A 25441-nucleotide genomic window follows, 5' to 3' on the forward strand; every position below is an offset into this window, starting at 1 on the left:
GACCCGAGCCCGAGCCCGAGCCCGAGCCCGAGCCCGAGCCCGTACCCTTACTCGCGCCCCCGCCCCCCCAGGCCACGCCCCCTGCGCGCCCGCAGCACACCACCCTCCCTCCCACTCCTCCACCCACCGCGGAGCCGCCGCTGATTGGTCCGTGTCCCGGAGGCGCTGACCAATGGGAGGCCGGTCCGGGACCCCGCCTCTTTAGAACGCGCTGCCGGTGGAGGGCCGGCATCGCGGCGATGGCGGCGGCGGGGCGGGCGCTGCGCGCGGCGCTCCCCGCCGGGCTCTGGGGCCGCCTGGCCCCGCTGCCGGGCGCGCCCCGCCGGACCGCCGCGCACTTCTCTTTCCAGCCGGACCCGGCGCCCAGCGAGTACGGTGAGAGCGCGGCTGGCCGGGGTCCACCCCGCGGGCCGGCCTCAACCTCGCTCTGCCGCCGGGTCCGTCCTGTCGCCCCCCCCCCTTCTTGGCGGAGGCCGCCAACAACCGGGATGGGAGGGGGGCAGGCGGGACCCGCCGAGGGCCCGGTGGGGCGCTGCGAGTCGGGACCCGGGCGGCGGAGGCATCCGCACGGCCGCGTGACCCCGCTGTGTCCTCGGCGCTTCCAGCCGCGGGTTGTCCGCAGAATTCCTGGGCTGTGGGTGGGAAGGTCCCTGTAGGCCGCTGGCGGGGCGGACAGGCCCCCTCGGCGATGGGGAGGCGAAGTGTTTCGGGCTGTCAGAGCCAGAGCTGCGGTAGATGGGCCCATGGTGTGCTCTCTAAGGCCATCCTCGGCCCCCGTCCTGCACCAAAAGCTTCTGGCAGTAACTTCTCTTGACGTCTATCCTGGTTTTTGTATGGCATGCTTAGCTCATGAGTGTGATAATAAACCTGTGATGAATAAAGACTCCATGCTGTCTGCTGAAAGGTTCGAGGTCATCCTCGTGGTCACATGGTTGAGAGTAAGCACAGATAACTTGCGGCATTTGACTTTTATTTGAGATGCGTCCCTGTGAATGGCTGGTGCTGAGTTCTCGTGGAAGGAGCCTGCCAGCTGCAGAACAGCTGTTTCTGTCACATGAACTCACTATCCTCTAGAAAACTTGTTACTTGGTTGGATGCCTTGGTGTTGCATCTCAATCATGAGCAACAGAAATTGAGTTTCCATGAGTGACAAAGATGTACAGGTGACCAAAGTGCCACATGGTGAAACTTGGGGATGGCAGGTCCCTGCTTGAGATCATGTAGAGAAGCTCTGGAGTGGTATGCCAGTTATTGCCATTAATTAGTAGAAAATGAATTCCCTGTGAGTGAAAATACACTTTGAAATTCTGTGAAAAGCAGTGGAAGTGAAATAAAATTATGGCAATATTGATCCTGCTCTTGTTGAGCTATTGCTTTTCCAACTTCATGGTTCAAATCTAAAAGGGACAATTAGTTCACCCTTTCCTCTGAAGGGCTTATACAAAGGCCTGTGTTACAAGCAAGAGAAGCAGGTTAGAACTATTGTGGTGAGAAGTTTCTGACACTAGCTTAAGTAATAGCCATTTATTTATTTCAAATACTGGAAGGATGGTGTCTTGTAGAAAAGATAACCTAAGTACCAATATGGATGACTACGGAAAGAGAGAAACAGCTGCCATTCCTGAGCTTTTCATCTCTTGAATTTGTAAATTTTGTTCTTTAGGGCTTTTGTATAATTTGAACAGTTCCTGTAACATTTTCTTTTCCACATTTTCCTCTCCTTAAAGGGCCATGTAAAGTATAACAGGTGAAGTTAGCAAGCACAGGAATGTGTAGGAATGCAGCTATTCAGCTACTCAGGTGTGATGTGACATGAGTCTAACAAAAAATACTAACTTTAATTAAAGATTTAGAAGAAAGGGAAGCTGAATGTTTGTTGAGAGGTACTATAACTACTGGGAAAAGAATGTAGTTCACCTTGCTGAGTTCTAACACCTGTAAGTTTGTGTGGGATCGTCATCTAATAATCTCATTTATTTATTTAGTTTTACACACTGTGTGTGTTGGTAGGTAGCATTCTCCTGGGCTGTGGCTTCTAGTCATGACTGAAGAGGTTTTGCCAGTTAAAGAGCTACCAAATGTAGCCAAGCAATTTCTTACTTACTTGGTTTCTTTTAAGAATTACTGTATTTGCTTGGAGAGTATGCATTGGTCACAGCAGTGAGGACTAGGCTACTATTTTGGTCCATCTTTGCTTTCAGGTCTCCTTGTTTTTCCCAAAAGTGCTGGAATGAAGAAGGGCATTCTGGTAGCCTTGGTTTGAATTAAACAGCTTGCTTTACTTTGGCACCAAGTTTCTTTCTTTGAAGTATGGATTTGAAGCTTCAGACACTTACTAACTGCAGTGCAGAGAGCAGGCCAGTGTCTAGAAAATTTCTGATAAAAATAAATGTCTGTAAATGGGAAAGTCTGGAGCTTAAAAAAGTGTGATTAAAGAATGATAAAGTAAGGTTCAGTGAATTTTAGTAAGGGCGTTATCCCAGTCCTCAAAACAGTAATATGTTGGTTTCTTCCTTTGAAAAGGAAGGCATTTTTCCCAGTGCTTGACTGAGCTTTGCAAAGCTGAATCTGCTCTAGGCAAGAGAACAGTTTTTTGAAAAAAAAGTTGAGAAGTGGAATTATAGTCCTTGGGAAGGCTCAATCCTATCTGTCCTGTAATTTAAGTTTATTCAACAAATGAATCTTGGGTATTCCTAACAGGGATCTTGTTTTTGGTGGTTAAGCTTTTAGACATGTTTGCACCAGTGTTTTCTAATGTACTTTGTGTTTTGAACCAAATTAAATAGTGGAATGGTCATTTTCACACAGGGGAAACTCAGAAGATGAATCTCTTCCAATCCATAACAAGTGCCTTGGACAATGCTTTAGCCAAAGATCCAACTGCAGGTACCTTGCACTTTTTAGTGTATTTTGCTTTATATGAATTATGTTTTGGTTTGCCTATCTATGTACAATATTTAATGTATTTCTCATGGCCTGTAAAGTTTTCTAATAAGTTATTACTACACTTTGATCTCAAATCTTAAAAAAATGTTGCATTGACAGATTACTAATGGATTGTATGGTCTAAAATGCAGTTGTATCTTCTGTATTAGCTCTGTGTATTTCACTTGAAAGTGAGGACAGAAGATACATTATTTAACATGTTTAAAGTATTACTGATATGAGAATTGTCCTTGAGGGCAGCTTGAGTCCCACTAGTAGGAGTTTTTAAAATGTAAACATTAGTTTTGCATTTCTTAAACTTTCTGTTCCCTAAAACTGGTATTTTTTCAGAGACCATATATTCCTTGCTCTGTACATTCTACTTTCTTCCCTGCCCTCCAAATTTAATCTATAGCTTTACTGTTTTCTGTTCATTGTTGTGCATAAGCAGTGTAAGATTTGCTAGGCTTTTGTGGTCTGGATAACCCATGACTTGGAAGTATAGTGGGATTTGAAAGGCTTACCATAAACTATTGCACAAAACTATTTACTCCACTTTTAATTCTTATATATAACAGGAGGTCTTTTGCTTCTGTTGTCCTAACAAAGGCATGATGATGGCCAGATATCTGAAAGAGATGCTTCATGCCATGAACACAGCTGCTAAGGCTGCATCATCTTGTGTAATTTTGGGTTTTCTTTTTAGTTTGTTAGTAGCTCTTTTTGGCACTGTTTGAATCACTGCTCAACCTAAAGTTAATTGTCTTATCTTTTGGGACAAATTCCGTGTTATCTGTCCAGTACTATGCCTGTGTACATTCCCTCTCAATCTCAGCTGTTTGATATGCACCTCAATTAGATTAAACTTAGACAACTGAGGGTAAATTAGGGCCAAGAACAGATTTGATTACCATTTCTGTAGAAACAGCCATATAAAAGCAAGTAGAATGTTAGTCCATCACGAGCCTAGACTCATATATATATCTTGAGCCTTTAGAGAGCCAGTTGCTCTAGGATTCCAGTCTTGCTCCTCAGCTTTGCAGGGCTTAGTCTTTGTAAAGCCCTTTGCAAGACCATGTTGGAGTTCTACGGTCCAGATGCGAGTTCTCAGAATCACTGCACTTACTGAACTAATTAGGACTTTTCACAATGGAAAACATGTCCTTCATATGTTTTTAGTTGTATAGGAATTGAGCAATTGTTGTTTAAGTGTGGATATCCTCATACTTGTGTTGATGAGAACTAGAATGTCTCCAGGAAAATACATTTCAGTGGCTGAACTGAATGAGTAAATCCATTCAAGTTTGTGGATACCAGCATTAAACGGGAATATTTTTTGTAGATGCCAGCTGGCTCTAAAGTAAGGAGCCATATGGTAACAAAAAGGACTTGCAAAGATTTTAAGCACATAAAACCCCACCCAAATTGTTAAAAATTAGAGAAGTGATTTAGGGACATAGTTCAATCATAAACTCCATGAGTGCATTCCTTTTACATCTTTATAGAATTTATTTTTCTTTGTGGTGTCACTGATGTGATTAGCACAAGTATGCTAATCCCTTTTAGTGATTCCAATCAGAAATTTATTTTATTTAACGAAGAATAGTATTTGAAAGGCAAGAAGGTTAACTTATTATTTTGTGTCCTTTAGAATATGGAGAATATTGAAGAATTGTGGAATAATAAGGACTGACCATGGTTCAGGCAAACAGCTATTGGTGGTATTGCTGCACATCTTACATGCTTAAAAATTTGAAATGTTCAATAGTTGTTTCTGTGAAACAGACAACAAAACTGTTTTAAGAAAATTAGACATAACCATCCCCTAAATTAAAAGAAAAAACCACAAACAGATTAGTTGATATGAAGCTAAGTTTTAAAGGCAAATACTTTTAGTGATAAAAGTTTATTGACTACAAGAATAGTAGTGTTAAATACTGAGAACTGTCCTAGTTATTAAATAGTCATCTTTTCTGTAAAGGTGTTCCTTTGAAGTCACTCTTCAGGGCTCTGGCAAGTATGTTTGGAGGAGGCTTGACATTTCATATTGGATTAATATTTTGAAAAAAACTTCAGTTTGATGGTTTTCAAAACATTATTGAAATCTGTGGATGAAGAATGAAAATGGTTCCCATTTGAAGCAGAAGGCTTAATTTCAATGACTCATTTGTGACTGAGTGTAATTGCTTTTTGGAATTTTACTCATTTAATTTTAGACATTGTGTTACTATAGGATAGTTCAAAAAAGTAGATAGCTAATGAAAGCCTAACAGAATAACTGTCATGAATTCTGTTTTGAGACAGCTGTGTTAGTGTTCTGATTCCTCATTAACCATGGTTCTTCATTTGGTATAATCAGGCTATGCATGAGAAGTGCTTAGATCTAGATAGATCTTGAAGTGAAATGAAATGTTAGCAGTTACTTTTGTTAGTGTCTCATATAAAAGCCTTTGAAACACAATTGTTTAAAAGTAAGATGTGTTGGAGTAATGTTAGCCTCCCCTACTATTCTTATTTTCAGTTGTATTTGGTGAAGACGTGGCCTTTGGTGGAGTCTTCAGATGTACAGTTGGCTTGCGAGACAAGTATGGTAAGTTTATGTAATTTATAAGTCTGACATCAGTTTCATATTAACATCTCTGCTCTTTTTTTTTTACCCATTTTGCTGTGAGAAGTGTTGTTACTGGAATGCTAAAAAACCGTAAAATCAATGTTTCATGTATGCAGGCTAATTAGTGTATAGCATTTTACAGGTCTTGGAAGCTGGTTGTGGAGACAGTAACATGATGCAGCTTTTAATTTGGCAATTGCTACTCCCCCAATGGGCTATTACAGAGAAGAAGAGGTTATAACATATTAAGTTTCAGCAGCTTACTTTCTTCAAGGCACAGAGATGACTTGGACCTTTTGCAGCAAGTGATTAAATCTACTCAACGATAATAAAGATGTGTTACAGCCATCTTGGAAAGCAAACGTACTCTTGGAGAGTAAACCCAAAAAAGGAGAGGATGAAGACTATACTTATGAAAAGTTTCAGAAACACAACCATATTTTGTTGCCTTGCTTCTCTGCTTCAATTATTATGTAGATGTTCTCTTGCTCTCTAGTTTACATGTTAGTGTTCAAATAGTTTGGATTGAACTTCTGTTAGCCATGATCTTGAGCGCTGTTTGTTGAGACTGAGTTATATTTCTGTAACTGGTGTGATACATTGACTGTGTGTGCTAGACTCCATATGAAAACCAGGCCTCTGAGACAGCAACCGGTTGCTGGATACATGGACAACAGAAGATGTTGTTTGGGAAGTAACAGGAGCAGGTGGTTGTATAAGCAACTTTCTTGGGTTTTAGTGAACATCTCCAGTTTAAAAGACAGAGGGGACAAACTTTGTATTGTTAGGGTGGTTCTGTGAGGGTCTTTTGATGCGTTTTTTGATGTAAGGTGTCACGTAATATTGGAGTGAAGAAAAGAGATTATTTAATCTTTGTAGTAGCATTTTATTGATAGCGTGTTCCAATGTGCCAGTGCTGTTCAAAGACTCTGTGACAGCTCTGAGTGCCCTGAGCACAGGGGGTCTGTTGAGGGAGTGCAAAGGACTGTTTACACTGTGCTAATGATAACCAGCAGTCACAGCACATCAGCAGCCTAGCTAGAGTCAGGTTTATTTCATGCATATTATAACAAAGATTTTTAATGAGATTTTTGAGGAAGCTATGGTGTGACTTCAGGAATATTTGGAAAGAACTCCTTTAAAATTTGAGAGGGAACATGGGAATTGTACTTATATGAAGTACAATTGTACTTATACGGGCATTGAGCAAAGACTAATGAAACGAGAATTGCCATTTGCTCAGAAAGGGTACTAACCTCCTCAGGGTGAACAAGAGGAAATACAAGTTTGAACAGGAAGAGAGTCTGAAGATAAGGTCCTGAATTTAGGACTCATTTACAGAATGGGAATTCAGTTTTGTAAGGCAGATAAGAGGACACTGGTAATTCAGCTTCTTTCTTCACTGATAGTGAAATTCAGTAGAAAACAGGCAGTGGCTGAGGAGGGAATGGCAAAGATGAAGTGGAAAATGTACTGAAAATATAGTTATAATACTGAGGAGAAACAAAAAAGACCGAAAGTGCAAAAAATTGAAAGAATACAGTGTTTTGAGGGGTGTGTCTGCCTATTGGTGCAGTCTCCGAGATGAAATAAATTCTAGATGGAATGCTTGTTTTATGAAAAGGCTACACTCCCTGTAAAATAAAGAGGAATTCCAGATGGAAGTGACAGCCAACCAACCTGATGAATCTTATGAGGAGGATGACATACACTTACTGACTCTTTCCCCACACCCCTCCTGAATTTACTGTCAAATTATAGTAGGTGATGCAAGTAATATAATGTGAGGTTGTTTCTATATGTTGATATAAAATATGAAGGAATGGGTTTTTTTTCTTCTGTCCTGGAAGAGAGGCTGATTTTTGTTTCATTTATTTAGTTTCTTTTTCCTTGTAAATAATTAAAATCACTAGGTGGCAGTCTATGCCTGTAATTTGTTATTTTGATAAAAACTGATAGTTCATTTTAAAGCACTTTTATAGAGGTCAAGGTCTAAATATAATCTAATATTATAGTAGGAAGAACTCAATATAGTAATACTCAGTATTATAGAGATGTTGGTTGGTGTCCAGAATGTTACTGAAGTCTCTGTGGAGCGACAGAAAAGAAATTTGCTTTTAGAATAAATTGGTCATTAAATATAAAAGCTGCTATTTTTTTTTTTCCAGTGGAGTGTTACAAACATAGCCAGAGGCCTGTACTAGTAAGTGAAGGAAAGCTTATTGACTTTTTAAGGAAATAAATGCAACCTTTTGAGCAGATGAATTTTTAATGTGTTACCAGGAATTATGTTTAAAAATATTTAATTAAGGAATTGTATGTAAATAAGTCAGTGTGTGGAAGTTTAATTTTCATGATAGCATGACTAAAGATGGTATGTTTGTTCCTATGCATCTTATGTCAAGGTCTGAAATACGTTATTCTAGTTTTCTGGTATTGAGTTGAATGTTTAAAAATCTGTTGCTGTATAATTCTGAAAATTGGGAGACTTTCTGAAATATTTATGCAGAGTGCTCCTTTCAGATAAGGGAATTAAGTGTTGTACAGTTTTTTTCCTTTGTCCCCTCTCTCTGGTCTGGTACCCTGGAAGTCAAATTCATGTTTTTTTTTTTATCTCCTTCCCCATCGCCCTCTGACAGGTTTTTGATTGTCACCGTTTTGCAGAAGTTACATCTTCTAACCTCTAGAGTATCTTTATTGAAATAAGGAATGCCTGCTGTTCCGTAGTCCTGCTCTCTGGAGGTGTTTCCTGTCCTTAGAACAGTGTGGTGTAAACTGCCTGCTGTGTTTTGATAGCCTAGGTAATGTGTGCAAACACATTTTAATTTTTTTTTATAAAGGGAAGTACATTATTTTTCCAGTCCTTCAGACAAAATGCTGTCCATTTGTCTTTGAGTCTGCAAATGGATTTGAAACAATGATCTTGGAATAGGAATATATGTCCTGTTGCTCTGCCTGAAGTGTAAAATAAGGTGGCAACATGTAAAGATTGGTATCATCCACATGACAGAAATATAGAGGAGATCAGAGGTAGGAATTAGATTATAGGAGGTAAAGAAATTGGGGGTAAAAACAAGGTAAAAATGGAGAAAGTGGACAGAAGTAAAGACTGAGAAACAAGAATAGCAAAAATAGTGATTGACAAGGGATGTAACCCAGAAGAATGCTAGGGCAGGTGTTTTTTGTGTAACACAAAAAAAAAAAAAGACCTCTCTATCCTACTGTGGCCAAGAAATGAAGATTACATAAACAGGGTAGTGAAGTGCATATGTATATATATATATATATATATATATGTATATTATACTTCCCTTGAATGTTCTTTCTGCCGTCCTCCAAACACCCACAGCTTGGGGGCTTCCTTATCTGTGAGTGCCTCTGTGGTGATTTGGCCTCTGTGGTGATTTTTCTTTCATACCATTCTGGCCTGCACTTGAAGGGAGAATCTAATGTGCATGAGGGTAAGGATCAGGAGCTTTTTGACTATTTCAGAGCTTGATATTTTGAGAATGTGGAAGAGAATCAGTCCTTGCTCAGAACTCTTGAGAGTCCAACAGAAGAAAGGTGAGCTTGGCAGGTCTTTCCCCATAGCAGTGCTTGAGTAAGGGCTGACTTTTTTTGGGTGTATATGTTCACTTTTACAGATGAAGTTTGCAAACCCTTTGAGGTTCTGCTCAATTCCCTATTGCACAGCAATGCCTTGTCATGGAATGTCCTTCTGTTTGCCACCAAGGGAGTCTAGGTGACTGTATTTACAGGCCTGAATTGATTGTTTTCTAAGTTTTTGAGCTATTGAAAATTATTTTTGACTGAAACAGTAGTGTAAATGAGTCTTTTACTTTTTGAGTAGGGAATTCCTGAATAATACCATTTTAATTCCCTTGCAACTATTTTCAAATACAGGTAGAATGTGAATACTTTGAATGGGAGTTTTTATTTCAAAGATTCTCTCAGTTCCAGGAGGATGTCACTGTGGTATCTCCTGCTAGAAGCAAATGCTTGCCCAGGGTATAAGAGACTTGACCTAATGCTGTTCCTCAGGAGTTCTGAACTTACTCCACAAAGAGTTGGCTGAGCTACCAAAGCGGATCCTTGTGGAGATACAGCAGAAATGCTTTTTTCAGCAGTTGTTAGCTTGAACTGTTTTGGAATGAATTTGTCTTTTGCTTGTGTGGTTAATGTGTCACTGTTTGGGATCCTCTGTGTGATCTCAGAGTGAACAAGAGGAAGATAGGGTTCTTCCTTTCTGGATTAATGTCCCATCACTGATTGGAGAGTTTCTGACTCATGGCTTTTTATTTTTCATCTGTTCTGTGGTCTCTGTTATTGCTGTTCCCCTCCTTTTGTGCGTCAGTGCACACAGAGATGTACTGCCCACAGCAGCTTATGGTGCCCTCAAACACAGTCAGTTAGAACAAAGTGCTTTTCCCAAGGTTTCTGTGTAACATTGCTGAAATGTTCTAGAGGGATGTTTGCTGCCTTTATTAGCAATGCAGTGTTGGCTGTCAGTTTGTGGCCCGATTTAGTCCCCAGGTTTTTTTAATCTACTGCTGTGCAGCCACTAATTGATTTTTTGCTGGGTGGATGCTTAATAAAATGAAACTCAGTAAGAGCAACTGTGTGTCACTCCTATATGTACGTAGGATAAAACAAAATCAATCTCAGCTGATTTGCTTTTGGGTAATACTGAGGTGTACCCATGGCTAGAGACATTATTACATGCAGGTAGTAGTAAATATGTAATAAGCAGCTTCATTTTTTTTTTCTCCTTACTCATGTTACGGTTTTGTCATGTAGAGTGGAAGGGGAATGTACAAGTTACTTGAAATTTAATTCTCTTTTTTCCCTAATGTTTTCAAGCTTATAGGATTATTTTTATATAATCCTTCCTGTGCTTTATTATTATTATTATTATTATTTTGATGCAGCTAGGAGTGTAAATATAGTTGCTAGGATTATTTCCTTCCAAACTATATTTTGAAAAAAGTGTGAAATAGATGGGGAGCAGATTGTAAACAGTAATTTCTGTCTATTCAGTCAGTTCAGGATATTTTCTTGCAAATTGATAAATCACAGGCAAAAAAGGAACATCAGGAGAAGAGGTAACACTTGTATTGAATCCTGCGAGAGTAGGGAAAGTTGATCAGAAATTTCCTCTGTGGCAAGTTTCAAACTCAGCGAAAAGCGAGTGACTGAGCTACATATGAAACCACAGTTGTAGCTGTGAAAGAAAATAGTATCCTGATGTTCCTTATGTCAGGATGACCTAGCCACATTAGCAATCAGCTGGATGCTTTAAAAATGATTTTATTTATCACTTCCATATTTGTTTTTCTTTCTGTCTTCCTTACAAAATTTTCTCTCTGAAGCACAGGGTATGTTTTGGGACAGATCAGCTGGCAAAGGCTGTTTTTAGCCTTCAGTGGTGAAGTTTCTCTGGCTTTCCTACACACATGGTCCCAGTGCAGGATTATTGTTATGATTTGAAGCTTTTCTTTATTGATCAGTTTCTCTGAACTCTTGTTGCTGCAGCTGGATGATATAGGTCATCCAAAACCAGATACTTTACTCTTGTGTTTTACTGAGTAAAACCTGGTTGCTTACAGCTCTCTGTTGTTACATCCCATGATAATGCTAGCTTGTCTTCAGCAGTAATGTTTATTTACAACACCTGATCCACTGTAATCCCTGGTTGTTATTCTGTAGATCTTGTGTCTAAGGTGTAAACACGTGTGTGAGTTTTCAGGGAACACTTCATTCTCAGTAAATGAATAGTTTATTTATAGTCCAGTAAACTAGTTCATGAGTCTTTGTTTATTTGGCCAGGAGATGGCTGTACCTAGCCATGCCCAAGGGACACCAGCTTTTCCAAAAAAGTAGTAGTCATTCTTTGAAGATAAGTATTTACTTGAACACAATATTATTCTATGAGCTTTAGCTGTAGAAAACTCCTGAAAGCAAGTTCTGTGTTTTAACTGAAAGCCTATGGAGGAAAACATGGATGAGAAGATAGTTGTCCCCATGTTTTGTTACGGTATTTGGTGAAGGTTGTTGGCTGAAGTTTGGATGTTCTTGCAAAAACTGCTTAATGTCCTGATGGCTTTTAGTAGCATGAAGTGATGGGAGAACCTTTTGAAGCTGACATAATAGAAGTAGATATAGTATAGGGTTGTTTTAAAAAAAATTCTGATCATTTGCCTCCAAAATACATAAAATACTTTAAAATGTTTATATAGTAAATAATTTTGTAGTGATTTCAGGACATTTTTTGTTGTGTAGACTACACTTAATGTTACTGGCAAGGTAGCAGATATCTGTTAATGGAGATTCTGGGTTGTTCTGGTTGTTTTTGTGGTCCCAAATGTTACAGTGCAAAGGTAAGAAGTACAAGAACACAATTTGTATGGGCTGTAATGCAGTATATTAAGGCAGTGTGTTCTGCCTCCCAAAAGCTGCTAGTAGGTGGGTCTTAATTGAACAGGTAGGAAGACACTGAGGTTTTTATGTGGAATTTTGAATCAATAATCATGGCGTCTTTTACATTCTTTTAGAACATAACCATAGGCTATTACGAGGAAGAGGAAAAACTCAGCCTAAAGTAGCATAAGTGTTAGGGCTTTACTGTATAAGCAGATAGAAAAATGTTATCTCCGTGCTTCAGAAGGAGACTGCAAGCTTGCTGGAGAAATATGGTGCTTCTTTTGCATAAATCCTGATCCTTCCTAAAACATTGCATGTGGTGAAAGGAAGGAGTTCAGAATTTTTAACATCATGGACATAAGCTAAGGGTGGAACATTTTGTTCTGAGTTCATAATGACTACTTTTGTGTAGATTGAATAAAACCTAAATAGCCTGGGGTTTGGTTATCATCATTTCTTTGTGCATAGATTTAAGTGGAGAATTCTGCAGCTTGCTTGCCTGGTTCTTCCAGAACAGTTTGGCAAGACCTGGATTTGTTCTGATTTATATAAATGTCTTTGAACAGTAACATCTGGAGAACGTGTTCCGGACTCATTACACAATAGTACATTTTGTTCATTTTCATCTTAAATAGCCAATTCTTTTTTGAAGATTTACAGTTAGAAGGAAAGTTATTTGAAAACTTGGTAAAATGTAAAAACCTGGTAAAATTTAGTATGTCCTTTCTACACCTTTTTTATCTGTGGGATAATGATATAAATCAGTCACTGTCAGAGCTAAATAGCTTTTATTTTAGTTTTGTTTTTTTCTTTTTTTTTTAAATTGTTCTGATAGTGTGCCTGGTGTGAAAACTGTATTTTATTTATTTGGGGCTTGCTAATACTTATAATGTTTCTTTTCCTGTGTTGTAAACCTGTTTGAGGGAAAGATAAGGAATGTATTTTTTAATGTAGGACTTGATACTCAGTGCAGAGTAAAAAGAGAAAGCTGTTCTCAGATTTTTAAGATATTTCAAGATACATTGCTGGGCAAAAAAGTATGTGCTGCTGAACTTAATAAAAATGGAATTTTCCACTTCAGAAAATACTTGTAGTGAATAATGTAAAACCAGTATTTTGATAATATAGTGTCGAGGAGGATGAAACCTTATGTAATAAAGACCCAAGATGGAATTGATGAGCATAACTAGTCTTTGCAGGCTGTATTAATACAAGGTTGCAAGCACATTTTGTGTACCTTGTTTTAGACATCTCTCTTTATGCCTTTGCAATTTCTAGGTGGAATGAAGTGATTCTCAATTTCTTTGGTTAGTCCTGTGATTCCCTCTGTTTATCTGTGTGTTTATTTATCCCACTCATCAACTGGGGTTAATTCAATATGTCTGCTGTTTTTTCTACTCTGAGTTTGGTGGTAAGAGGGTGGTAATTTCAATTTAAGAAGGTTCTGTAGGCTTTATTACAGGGAATAAAACTCTCAAGAGTTTTCTTGGAAGTAATTTACTTGAAGCCTAAAAGGGTGAAAAAAATCAAGACTAGTATCCAAGTCTGGGAATTGTTTAACCAGATTTGAAGCAGAAGCACTTTGAGGTGCAGGTTAATCTTATTTTGGCTTGATTCAGAGCCATCTTTCAGTGACCAGGTTGATATAACATGCTAGTCATTCATTATAAAAGATCTCTTTTCTTTTTAATTTGCAGAAACATTAAATCCTCAAAACTTGGCACAGGGTTTTCTCACTTAAATGGAAGCACCAAGTACAGACTACTTTATTAATTTTTTTCTTGCACATGCTTTGCATTATAAAAGGACAGGCATGGTTACCAGTGAGATTTGTAAGTTGGCTTTCATTACTGCAGGTTACTGGTCATTGAGCTCTTTGCTTCTGAGTACTTCTACAGCAGCATGAAATCCGTGCTCTTGTGTTGAGAATACTTGCTTCACAATTCCAGGTAGATCCAGCATGCTTGCACATTTACTATAAAATACATCTACACTACTGAAACTGAGCAATGAGAGAGAGGGTAACTTGTATTTGACATTTTTGCCTGCTCCTTGATTTGTCATCCAGATGGTGTGCGCGGCTTATTACAGCAGAATTTTCATTGACAGGTTGCAATACTTAGCTTTGACAAGTGTTCTGTGTTTCCTGTTGAATCTCTGTCATGTCATATCATGTTGCAGATGATGTGAAAATACATGGAACTGACCTAAGCCTTGTAATTTAAGCTGGTGTGTTGTCCCCTGCTTATACCCACATACAGTATTTGATAGATGTCAATTTTGGGGCATATTTTTGCAAGTAAGCACTCGGTCATCTGGTGTAGCTTCTCATGTCAAACTGTATGTCAGTTATGCTTTTCTGCAAGTGTGCTTCTCACGCAGCAAAAGTTTTTTATAGTTGACAAAGAATGTTATTAGTCATAGCTGGAGGAATATTTGAATGCTTTGTCCAGTTAGGCATTGCTCTTTTTTTTTTTTATTTAGGCTGCAACTGGGTGTATGAGCCAGATGATGAGGAGGATTTCAGTGTGGAGTGGGCAGCCTGCATGAATGTTTAAACTAGCAGTTCCAGATCAAAGTGTTCTCAACAAGTCATTCTCTTACTCAGGATGATGTATTTTCCTTCCAAGAGCTCATTAGATCACAACTACTCTTTCACCTTCTCTTCCTCCAAGAGTCCCTTAGAAAAGTAAAAAGAAATTCTGGTGAGGAAATCTGTCACTGAGATGTGAGCTTCTTTTAAAATGTTTTCCTAAGAGTGTGGATCTGAATGAGTATTATTTTATTGATGTCATTAATTGCTTCCATGAACAAGACAGGTAAAAAAGACAGGCATAAAAAGTTTTGGCAGTCAGCATGTAGCCCTGCTTGGGGCTGTTAATAAACCATAGAGGGATGTAAGGAGAAGACCTTGAAAGTCATCTGTTTCGAACCACTCAGTACTCAACACAGTTGAGCTTAGTTTGCCTGTGGTCTGGTCTAGGTTAGTTTTGAACATGTCCAAGGCAGGAGCTTCTAAAACCTCTTGGAACAGCTTATTCCACCATGTAACTACTGTCATAGTGAGAATTTTTTCTTTATTATGATTGGTTTACTTTTTTGCATCATTCTTTCACTTGATGCTGTGTACCTGAAAAGAATCTGCTCCTCCCCCTGTTCATATTACTGCTTGGCTGCTCTTCCATTGTGGGAGGATTAAATGACTTGCAAGGTTACCAGCATTCAAAGCTAAAGCCAAAGCTTTGCATTAACCTCCCCCAACTCCTCCCACTTCTTCCCTGAGAAAGGGAAAGGATTACATAACATATTTTAATATTTTTGTTTTATTCTGTAGCTTTCAGTGGCTGCTAGTTTGTCACAAATTACAGGACATCTGAACTGGGAGAGAGGGCTAAAAATGAAGTCTTCATTCTTTGCTTTAGGAAGGCACAGGTATCTACGGAGTTTTTCTGGGTCCTCTTTAATCCAAAATTCTATAAGCCTGACAAAGACATTATTAATGTTATATTCATCCTATGAACTTTCAGAATTTACTAAGTTTTAGTAGAAAGTTTTCCTTCCAAACCTGAAATTTGGTAACTGTGCAGATTATAAGAATTTCTGTCCATGGTAACCTTTTCTTTGTACTTCAGCAGTTCTCCTGACTGATACTATGTGTAGTCTGTGAGAGTGAGGGTTAAGTGGAAATGCAGTAAACAGGCTTTTCTCCTGAGGGAATATTGGGGGAGAGAATGTGAAAGTGTACTCGTGATCTAATAAACTCTTAGAAGAAAAATGCATCATCTTAGGTCAAAGAATGACTTGTTGAGAAGGCTTTGAGCTAGAACTACTAGTTCAAACATTCATGCTTCTTCAAATGTATGATTTAATAAATGGGGGAGACTTAAAAAGAAAATACATCTTTCAGCTGTTCCTAATTTCCAAATTACTTGAAGTGCTTTTCTAAAATGTTGGATATGTCAGTGACTTATGTGATAAACCTTTGAAGAATTCCTGTTTTTACCAGTTGCCAGGTAATTCTGTTCTTACCAGTTGCCAGGTGTCCTTTACTTTGGGCAACACAGTAGTGACAAGTGGTTGAGAAGAATGTATTTTTTTTGTGGGATTTTCCTTTTTTTGCCCCAAATGAAGCATAATTAGGACTCCTGTGAACATGTGAAACCAAGTAAGAAAGACTTATCTGTCATTTGATCTTTAAAACTTCTGTCTAAAAGCTTCTGTCTAAGAGCATAATAGGAAGTCAGCTCCTTTGTTGCAAAATAGAGCATGATAGTGGATTTTGCAGCAGCAAAATAGGAAGCAGCTAATTTAGTTTAGTGCATGCAAATCTCATTTCTGACCCTGTTGTCAGTTGCTCACAGATTTTTAACTTTCACAGTTAGTTTTTTTTACGAACTTTTGCATCTTACTGCCATAATATGACTTTTTGGAATATTTATGGCAAATGTAATGGGAATATGGCGTACTTAGTAGCTGAATAATCAAAAATTGAATGAATTTTTAATTCAGGGTACCTAAATGTTGAAATTGTTTTGAAGGCATACGCAGTGTGTACACAGTGTGTGTGGATACACACATTTCTCCTATTAACAGACCAAATCACTGCACTTGACTGGAGGCTTTACACTGGCTTGACTGAGGGCTGAGACCTGGTCACTCAGCCCTGGGGTTGGCTGAGTTAAACCAGAGGCATGGCTGGGTCTGTGAAGCCTGTTAGGAATGTTTGGGCACACAAAAATGTTCTTGGCTTTTGTACGATACAGCGTTGGGAAAGAACAGGAGTGGAGTACAGCTAAATTCTATAAGTTGTTATTCTATGCACAGTAGGAAAAAGTCATCTTCAGAAGTTCAGCATATGAAATCCTTTTCATATAATCACTTTTCATCAGTTAGGTGAAATAGTGTATTGTAACATGGATAGTTCTGGAAAAAGCAGCTTTTTAAACAACACAGCATGTGCAAAGTTTCAAGACTGAGAGTTAAAGCATCTCTGTGTCAGTGAGCCTGAAGCTCTGCTTTGGACAAGTAGCTTGGAAATGTCTATATTCAGCTGTAAAGTTAATGTATATTTACTGGTATTCCCTTTAGAGCAACAGGGCCTATTTTTTAAAGCTGGAGAACTGTGACTAGGTTATCAGTAGAAAAAATGGTAGAACAAAATTATTAAAAGGAATAAGTTAGTAGAACTACTTTTTGTTAACCCAGGAGCTCCAAAAGAGCTGAGTAAATTTACTTGCTGTTTGGCTTGCCCTCTTGTATAGTATCAGAGAAATGGAAGACTACAAGTGTCACCAGTTGTAAAATGAGGCTTAAAAGGGGTGGCTGGGACCAAGAAAGCTTAAATGTTGGATAGATTGTTTTGATTATGTTAAGAAATAAAATTAGTAGACTGATGTAGAAGTACATCTGTGAAAAATCCTAAATATTTTAAGGTTAAAAAAGATCTTTAAAGGCAGGACTGATTGGAAATCAGTAATTCCTATTTGAATTTCCTACACAAAGTCCCTGGTGGGTACCAAAAAACTTCATCTTTTCTTTCCAGTCCTTTCTGCATGTGCAGCCTGACTGCTTTGGTTGAACTCCTAATATATTTAGCTTCTTAGACTTTTCTATTTGGCTTCTTATGGATGTTTTAAATGGAAGTAAGTGAGATCATTGGGACAAATAAAATGCTATCTGTATATATTGTTAATACTGATCAGTACTGATATCTTTTAAGATGTGTTATGCATTTTTAACACCAGTGATACAGCAGTATTTTGAAAACAAAGCACAGTTCTCCTTTGGCTAAATCACCAGCAGTATTCCTTCAACCACCCAAATGGTCCAGGATAGACTCTTGCAGAGTGATATGAAATTATTCAGAGTTGGAGCATTGGGTGTTGTGTTAACATTATAGGAGATTTAATATTGTTTGAATATCTCATTTTTGAAGTTAAATTAAGACAGGAACATGACTCGTTGCAGTTACTGAATCCTGAAGTCCTTTTTTCCTGATGGCTTGGAACAAATAAAGATGAAGCAGCCAAAACATTAATGCACAATAATCGACTACAAATGTCTGTAAACATGTTCTGTTAGGTTGCTATGAAACTCCTTATTCCTGGCGAATGAGAAGATGACTATGAGACTGCCTTAAAGCTTTTGTCTCTTACACAAAGGGTCAGTGGTAATTTGAGCAATCTTTGTTCTGAAAATCACAAAGATCAGTCCTTTTTTGTTTAAGTAAAATTGAACCAAGTATTGCTTTTTTCTTTAATGTTTGTTCTTCATAATTTCAGATTTTCCTTGTTAGGGAAGACTTATATAGTGTTTTTTTACTTCCTGAACATGCATCTAGTCTTACTCCTGAGTTATTGGGATGGAGCGATGAGAAGAATAATCCTTTTTTTTTTTGACATTGCTTCCCTCAGTAGCTGGCAAAGGGCACGGACCTGTTAAGATGGCTGAAACCAGGAGTGTTTATAAAGCCAGGCAGGTTAATTGAAATGCACACCAGCGTAATGTCTTCCTGCAGGGGCTGACGCACCTGGCTGCAGAAAATACAGAGGTGCTGCTTTCACCTGGGCTGACGAGTCAGCTCCTTGAGTTGGTGTTTGTTTTGAGCTGTGTGGCTGACGCAAATCATAGGAGAGGAACACATTTTAGGAAATGTTTCTTTGTTGGTAAGGAAATGAAATATAGAAGCACAAAGTATCTCTGGGTTGTTTGTCTGCTTCAGTCAGATTTCAGCTGAAATCTGACTCAGCTGGTTTGCCGAGGATGGTGTGAATGGTGGCTTATCAAAATGGAGTTCCTTTTCATGTATTGGAAAAAAGTGAAAAATAAGAAAATATGAAATAAAATAGATAAAAATATATAATCTTAATGCATTTAAATGCTAAATATTTAAATATTTTGTGTTACTTTTAGTAATGATTTTCATACTGTATCAATAAACATAGAAGGTTAAAGCAACACCATACGATTTTTAATGTTTGGGGAAATGAATATATTTGTTTTATCCTAACAATGTGTATGTCTTTTTGTCATAAGGGGCTAGATTTTATAAAGAATGCCCTACTCCTTGAAACTCTGCTTGAGGTTGTTTTCTGATGTAATATGTAGTAAAGTGCTGTAGGATTTTCTTTTAAGAGGTCAGTATTATTGTTTTAATGCTGCAATGAAAACCATTCCTGAGTAATAAATTTCTTTCATTGAGTTCCCTCGCTCACTCTTTTCTAAGTCATAGTGCTTCAGAATTGTACCTTTAGTCCTGAAACTCCAAACTAGGTGCTTCACATTACAGCTGTCTTGTTACATTTCACTTTTGCTTTAATGATTTTCACTTCACTTATTTCATCATACTCCATTGATAACAATGTGATACCTCTCATTTAATATTTCATTAGTATTTCAGCAGTTTTAGTAGGATGTATTTTATATTTTGAATTATAGTGTTACATGTTAGCGTGGTGGGGCTAACATGCTTTTAAATTATTTCACCACCCTAAACTGAAATTAAAGAATTAATTTTCAACTTCGTATCAATTATTAGTTAAAAGCTTATTTTACAGGATTGTTCAAATACATTTCAATTTTTGTGTGAGGGTTATTTATTTATGGAACCTGTGTATTAGGCTATTGCAGTGTACTCTGAATAATCGGTTAATAAAGAATAAGGTTAGGTAAGCTATAAGCCTTAGATCAAAATATCCTGTAAACAAGTGAAGTGACAAATAGTGATCTGCTGATGGATTTGTAAGAAGCAGGAAAGTAGAAAGCAGGAAGGAAAATTACCAACATTACCATATATCATCATATTGTTAATACAATTTTAGTTTAGAGGGAGTGCACCAGAGAATGTGTGAAAAACGAGTTAATTTAATACTTAATTAACTATTCGCATTTTAATACTTGCGAAAAGCCAATCATAAAATACACATTTTTCACAGAATGCAATATAGGAACTGAAATTACAGCTCCTTCAGGGATGAAAACAATTTACACAGTGAACAGTCCCTCTAGGGGAAAAATTAATCTTGGATTTTCTTTGTTTCCACTGTCTTGTATGAGAAATCATGGTGTGTCCTGCAATTGTGGCAGCTCTTTGAACTTGGTGTTGGCTTGTGTAGCCTCACTGACCCAGCAACACTGTAGTTACATTTGATGGGATTTTTTTTTTTTTACTTGCTTTAAACAAATATTGCTCGTGGAGGGGAAACAAAGGAAAGCAGAGGGAGAGCCAAAAATGTATTCACTGATATGTGTACGTACATACTTGCATATGGACAGGAGACAAGGGGTGAGAGTGGTGTGCTGGGTGACCTGTGAAAATGAAAGATGTGTCCTTTAAAGATTTGTAAAACACACCTCCCTTTAGTATATTGCAAATACAGCCTTGGACAATGGTTTTTCCCTAATCATCCCTCTCTCAAAACTTTTGTTAGCTTTCCTTTTTATGGTTGATATTGAAATTAGAATTCCTCCTAGTAACAGCTTTCCCACTTATTAGTTTAGTCTGGTTTTTTGGTTAGTTGTTTCATGGTTATTTTGTTATTGTTTAATTTATTTCATAGCCAGTGGTGTGCACTGTGCACATTTTTTCCATCCAATTTGAAGTCTTGGCATTTTCATGCATGATGGATTCCTATAGAAACCTACTGTCTACCCAATGTTCTAAAAGGAAGATTTAATAGCAGACTAAGATTTTTTTCTGCTGTACTCCCTTGGCAGAAAAGTACTGCTGGCAAATATTGTAAATGTGTCTTTTACAGGATATTGTAGTGGTGTTTCATCTCCCTCCCACTCCTACTTGTTTTTGATTTCATGAACTGAACAATTTTGTGTGCAACCATCTATTAGATTGATGCATATTTGGGATCTGAAATTACTGTGGCACAGAAATGTGTCAGCACTAAGGTAACCTTTTGCACTCCCATAGGGAAGAAATGAAATCAAATATTTTAGATTTGTAGCAGGAACTGCACTTCCTTGGAGACAAAGCAACTTATGTAAATGTGGCCTTACCTTGGGAGAGAAGAGTGCTGAGAATGGGCACTGCTGACCAGAGGCAGTGTGCTTTTGTGCAGGTGCCCCTGGACATCTGCCTGCCTTTGAGCAGGGACAGTTACTTGTCAGTGCCTGGAAAAAAAATGGAAGAAGCAACACTTACCTTTATTGTGAACTATTAAAAACACTTGTAAGTATTGTTCACTCACATATAAGCATGGGGGGTATGCATGTTTAAATGTGAATACATCAGAACAAATTTTCCTTCAAGTGTTAAGAATGTTTTAAGTTACAGAAACTGTTCTTAGCTTTCATTTAGTTTCTCCTTTTCTTCCTCTGGGTTGTTACAAGTTAAAGTATCTGTACCTCTAATGGATGGTTATTGTTGCTACACCTGTAAAAGCCCATCTAAACAGCCATATGTTTAATTGCATGTGACTTATTTATAAATAAAATATTTCCGGGACAATATTTTCTGCTTAAAGCTGGTTATATTAAAGGAATTGTGTGGTTTTTTTGTTTGTTTGTTTTTTTTTTAATACAGGTAAAGACAGAGTTTTCAACACCCCTTTATGTGAACAAGGAATTGTTGGCTTTGGTATTGGAATTGCTGTTACAGGTGCTACAGCCATTGCAGAAATTCAGTTTGCAGATTACATTTTTCCAGCATTTGATCAGGTTAGTACTAATAAATTTGAGAGCGGTTAAAATAAATCTTACAACTGTTTAAATTACTCTTCTGTTAGCATTAGTACTTGGTTTGAATATGTAATTTTTGCAAATATAGCCACAGCTGCATTACTAATATTTATGCATGCTTTAGGTAAACAGGCATAAACTGCAAACAGTGCTAGTACTGTACTGTAAACAGTAAACTGTACCATGTCAAATTTGAAGGCTTATTAAATAATGGAAATTAAAGATCTGGTTTGAGGCAGATGTCTGTTTGTTTTCATTTTTGGTTTTGTGGCTGTGTTGGCTTTAGCAGCCATAAAGTCAACAGTCTGTGTCTTCTGAACACAGTCTCCTTTCTGCATACAGCTGCAGCTGGCCATGTGTCCACAGGACAAAGTACAGGTCTGGACTGGGCTGATTGACAGTATAGAATGATGAAACAACTGGGTTATAAGGCTGCCCCTGAGGCTTAGGCATCTAACTTGAACACAATAAATTATTGGTTTATTGCCTTGGGAAATGTTTGTCTTTGTGCTGACTTACAGTATTCCTTTGCTTCTAATTTCGTCCTCTGAATCCCATGCATGGAACAGATGATGTAGCTACATTGCATGTATTGAAGTGTCTTGATGCATAACTAGAGGTATTGGACTGAATGTTACTTTTGTATATAAATCTTCCCAGATTGTTAATGAAGCAGCAAAATATCGTTACCGCTCTGGAGATCTGTTCAATTGTGGAAACCTGACCATTAGAGCACCGTGGGGCTGTGTGGGTCATGGTGCACTATATCACTCTCAAAGTCCAGAAGCCTTTTTTGCTCACTGTCCAGGAATAAAGGTATAATAACTCTTATTTTATGAAGATTTTTTTTTGTTTGTTTGTTTGTTTTATAATGGACCTAGCTAACAATGAGTCTGTGTGCAGACAGGGGAAGGAGAGTAGGTGTCAATCCACGACAAAATATCTGAATATGTTAATTAAAAACTATTAGAAAACTTAAACTGTTAAGTGTTTGAAAATTTATAGCCATTATTGAAGCAATCTTTAGTACACATAGCATTTTATATTTGTCTGTTTTTTTGCACTACAACCATACATTTTACATAGTTTTGTGTCCAGTATAGTACAGAACCTAAAAACTAACACTTAATAGGTAGTACTTTTCCTTTTATTTTTTTTAACATTTGTGTGTCTCTCTTAAGTGCATTATTGAATTAATTTATATGAAAGACAGTGGTGGGCAGTAGGCACAAACTGGAACACCAGAGGCTCTTTCTGAACATGAGGAAGTACAGATTGCCAGAGAGTTTGTGGAGTTTCCATTCCTGTAGGTACTCAGAATTTGTCTGCATGTGGTTCCAGGCAACTGGATCTGGATGCCTCTGCTTGGTCAAGGGCATTGGACCAGATGACCCTCTGGAGATCCTTGCCAAACTCAACTGCTTGCTGATTCTCTGAGTGAGAACTTCAGGCAAGCTTTCTACCTGAGATGGTGGCTTCCCTTGAAGTGAAGATGCCTAGTGCTCAGGTGGATAACTTTCCTAGAGAAAGGGAAGTGTAGGATCTAGTCATCTCAGATCAAGAGAGCACTGTTTGTCAGGCTCTGCATTTTTTCCTGACCAAATTTTTGTCTGTGAGCTTGTACTTCTGGGTTAGTTGGCATCCAGTCCATTGAGCAATGACTCATGGCAGATCAATGTGGAAGATTTAAGCAGAACCAGTATTTGTGTTCTAAAGACACATGTTCATTGTTTATCTTCTGTTTATACTGTTGTCTCTGTATGATTTTGGTGTCCTAAAGCTTCAGATATTACTCATCTACAGGGAGGCCATAGGCATTTCTCCTACTTGTTCTTCTCTTAAATAAAAAACCCTGTATTATTCACACTTTTTCATTATATTTGAGGAATAGGATACATTCTTGTCTTTGTGTTCTTTTTGGTAGTTGATGTCCTCTTCTGAACTTGGAAGTATTTCCTGATTATAGACAAAAGCAATCTACAAAGTCTTTTGTCAGGTTATTGAGTCAAATGTTTTCTAGAGCTTGTTTAAAACTAAAGTAGTTTATTATTGTATGAAAGCAAAACATAGCTTAGATAGTTAAAATACTGACTCCAGGTCCAGCTAATTTCTGCTGACCTTGTAGGTCAGTCTCAAATTTTTATATACTAAACCATGGGATGAGGTTTAGTGGTCCTCTCTGGTGATTAATTCTCTTTCTGAATCATACCAACTACCTAGATTGGTGGCTAGTCTTATCAGCAAGTTAGTAAGTCAGAATTTTATTTAGTCACTTCATGTAATATGATTTCTTTGTTCCCACCTCTGATCTTTGTGTTGGTTTTTCACTTTCTTTCACTTTTCCTTGGGAAAAATGCTAAAATAGGTTGCTACCACTAAGATCTGTCATCTCAGATGCGTCTTAAAGGCACATTAATTCTGTGGAACTGATGGAGCAATCTACTATTTTTTGTGCACAGAGAAGTGTTTTAGACTCTATCTTTTGAATATTATTGCTTTGTGAAAACAATGTTGTAACTTTAATATTTTTTGCATGCTGTTTGTTGGTACTCTTCATAATGTTTCAAGATTGCAGGTATTTATGAATAACCCTGGCCCTTAAAATAGAAATCAAGAAGTTAAAATGAACTGGTGTTTCAGTTGCATTTTCAAATGTCCCATATCTAAGCATACTTTCTCAGTATTACAGGAGGCAAGTCCATGTCTTGCAAGCTGAGAAGGGCAGGGTTTGATCTTTGGAAAGAGTGGCTTTCAAAACAACCCTCTTATTAAACTTTCTGAAAGGTTTCTGGCTTTTTATTTTTTGTTTTTCTTAAGTGGCAGGTAGAGTTTGGATTGCTCAAGCCAAGGGGAGTTTGTTCAACTCTGGTTATTCAGGGGAAGGATTGTGGTCATTGGTACTTAGGCAAAGCTTATTGGGGTTTGAGAACACTGCTGGATGGGTGTATCTTCTGTCCACTGTTGTGAGGGTGTACATGGAAGACATTAATATTGATTCTCTGCATTCCATTGTACGAATATCTTCTCTCATGGTTAGAAGCTTTCTTTTTCATTTCCAGCCTGAATTTGTTCTTGACTAACTTGTATATTTAACTTATCTGTCCTTCACCGTCCCATTTATATCCTAAAACACTTGTACTCTCTTTAGTATTTGTTTTGTTAGACTAAAGAAATCAAAGTATCAAAGAAATGTTAACAGTATCTGGAGCTCTTTTGACGTCTGTTTCATTAATTTTCTTTTCAAAGGGTTGAAAGAATCATTAAGTATTCCACTTGAGTTTCTAGTAGTGATTTTTACAATAGCATTAACAGTTCCTTGGCTATGTTGTTACTTTTTTTTAGGACTTAACTGCATAGTATGCTAGTCATTTTTTGAGTAGATAGTAAATTCACATCTGAATTTCTACTCCTGAGTTCTAAATCTGTAACAAAAATGTAGTCCTTAAACATGTGACTTTCTCTATGCATTTTTCAGTTTGTTTTGGTGAACTGTGTCTTTTTAGTATAATCCTCTGTAGTGTAGTGACTTCCAGCTTTGGAATAGTCTTCATCACCATGTTCTGACTTAACATTGTAAATGAATAAGGTAAATAAAGTCTGTCCTAAAAGTGATTCATTCCTAAGGACCTGTGCTAGTGACATCCATGGGTAATTTCTCATGTGTCTGTTACCAAATGCTTTGGTGAAATATTAATAAACTGCTTCTCCCTTGTTTAGAAAATCACTTCTCAAGTTAATTTCATGTAATAGGAGATTTAGGTTGTGTTTTCACTCTTTTATATTATTTTTATATAA

At 37.7% G+C, this 25441-nt stretch overlaps 1 protein-coding gene across 1 annotated transcript in view; it reads left to right on the forward strand.

Moving 5' to 3' along the window:
* The first annotated feature begins 222 nt into the window (after positions 1-222).
* The window catches only part of BCKDHB (branched chain keto acid dehydrogenase E1 subunit beta), a 106125-nt gene continuing 80906 nt past the window's right edge, over positions 223-25441 (forward strand). The window contains exons 1-5 of the mRNA XM_041480409.1: positions 223-375; positions 2809-2886; positions 5447-5515; positions 21492-21625; positions 22307-22462. Of these exons, the coding sequence (XP_041336343.1) occupies positions 240-375; positions 2809-2886; positions 5447-5515; positions 21492-21625; positions 22307-22462 (573 nt within the window). The 5' untranslated portion in view covers positions 223-239. The remainder of the gene's footprint in view (positions 376-2808; positions 2887-5446; positions 5516-21491; positions 21626-22306; positions 22463-25441) is intronic.

Source organism: Pyrgilauda ruficollis, unplaced genomic scaffold (genome assembly GCF_017590135.1).
Source record: "Pyrgilauda ruficollis isolate IOZ18807 unplaced genomic scaffold, ASM1759013v1 scaffold51, whole genome shotgun sequence".
NCBI classification, from domain to species: domain Eukaryota; kingdom Metazoa; phylum Chordata; class Aves; order Passeriformes; family Passeridae; genus Pyrgilauda; species Pyrgilauda ruficollis.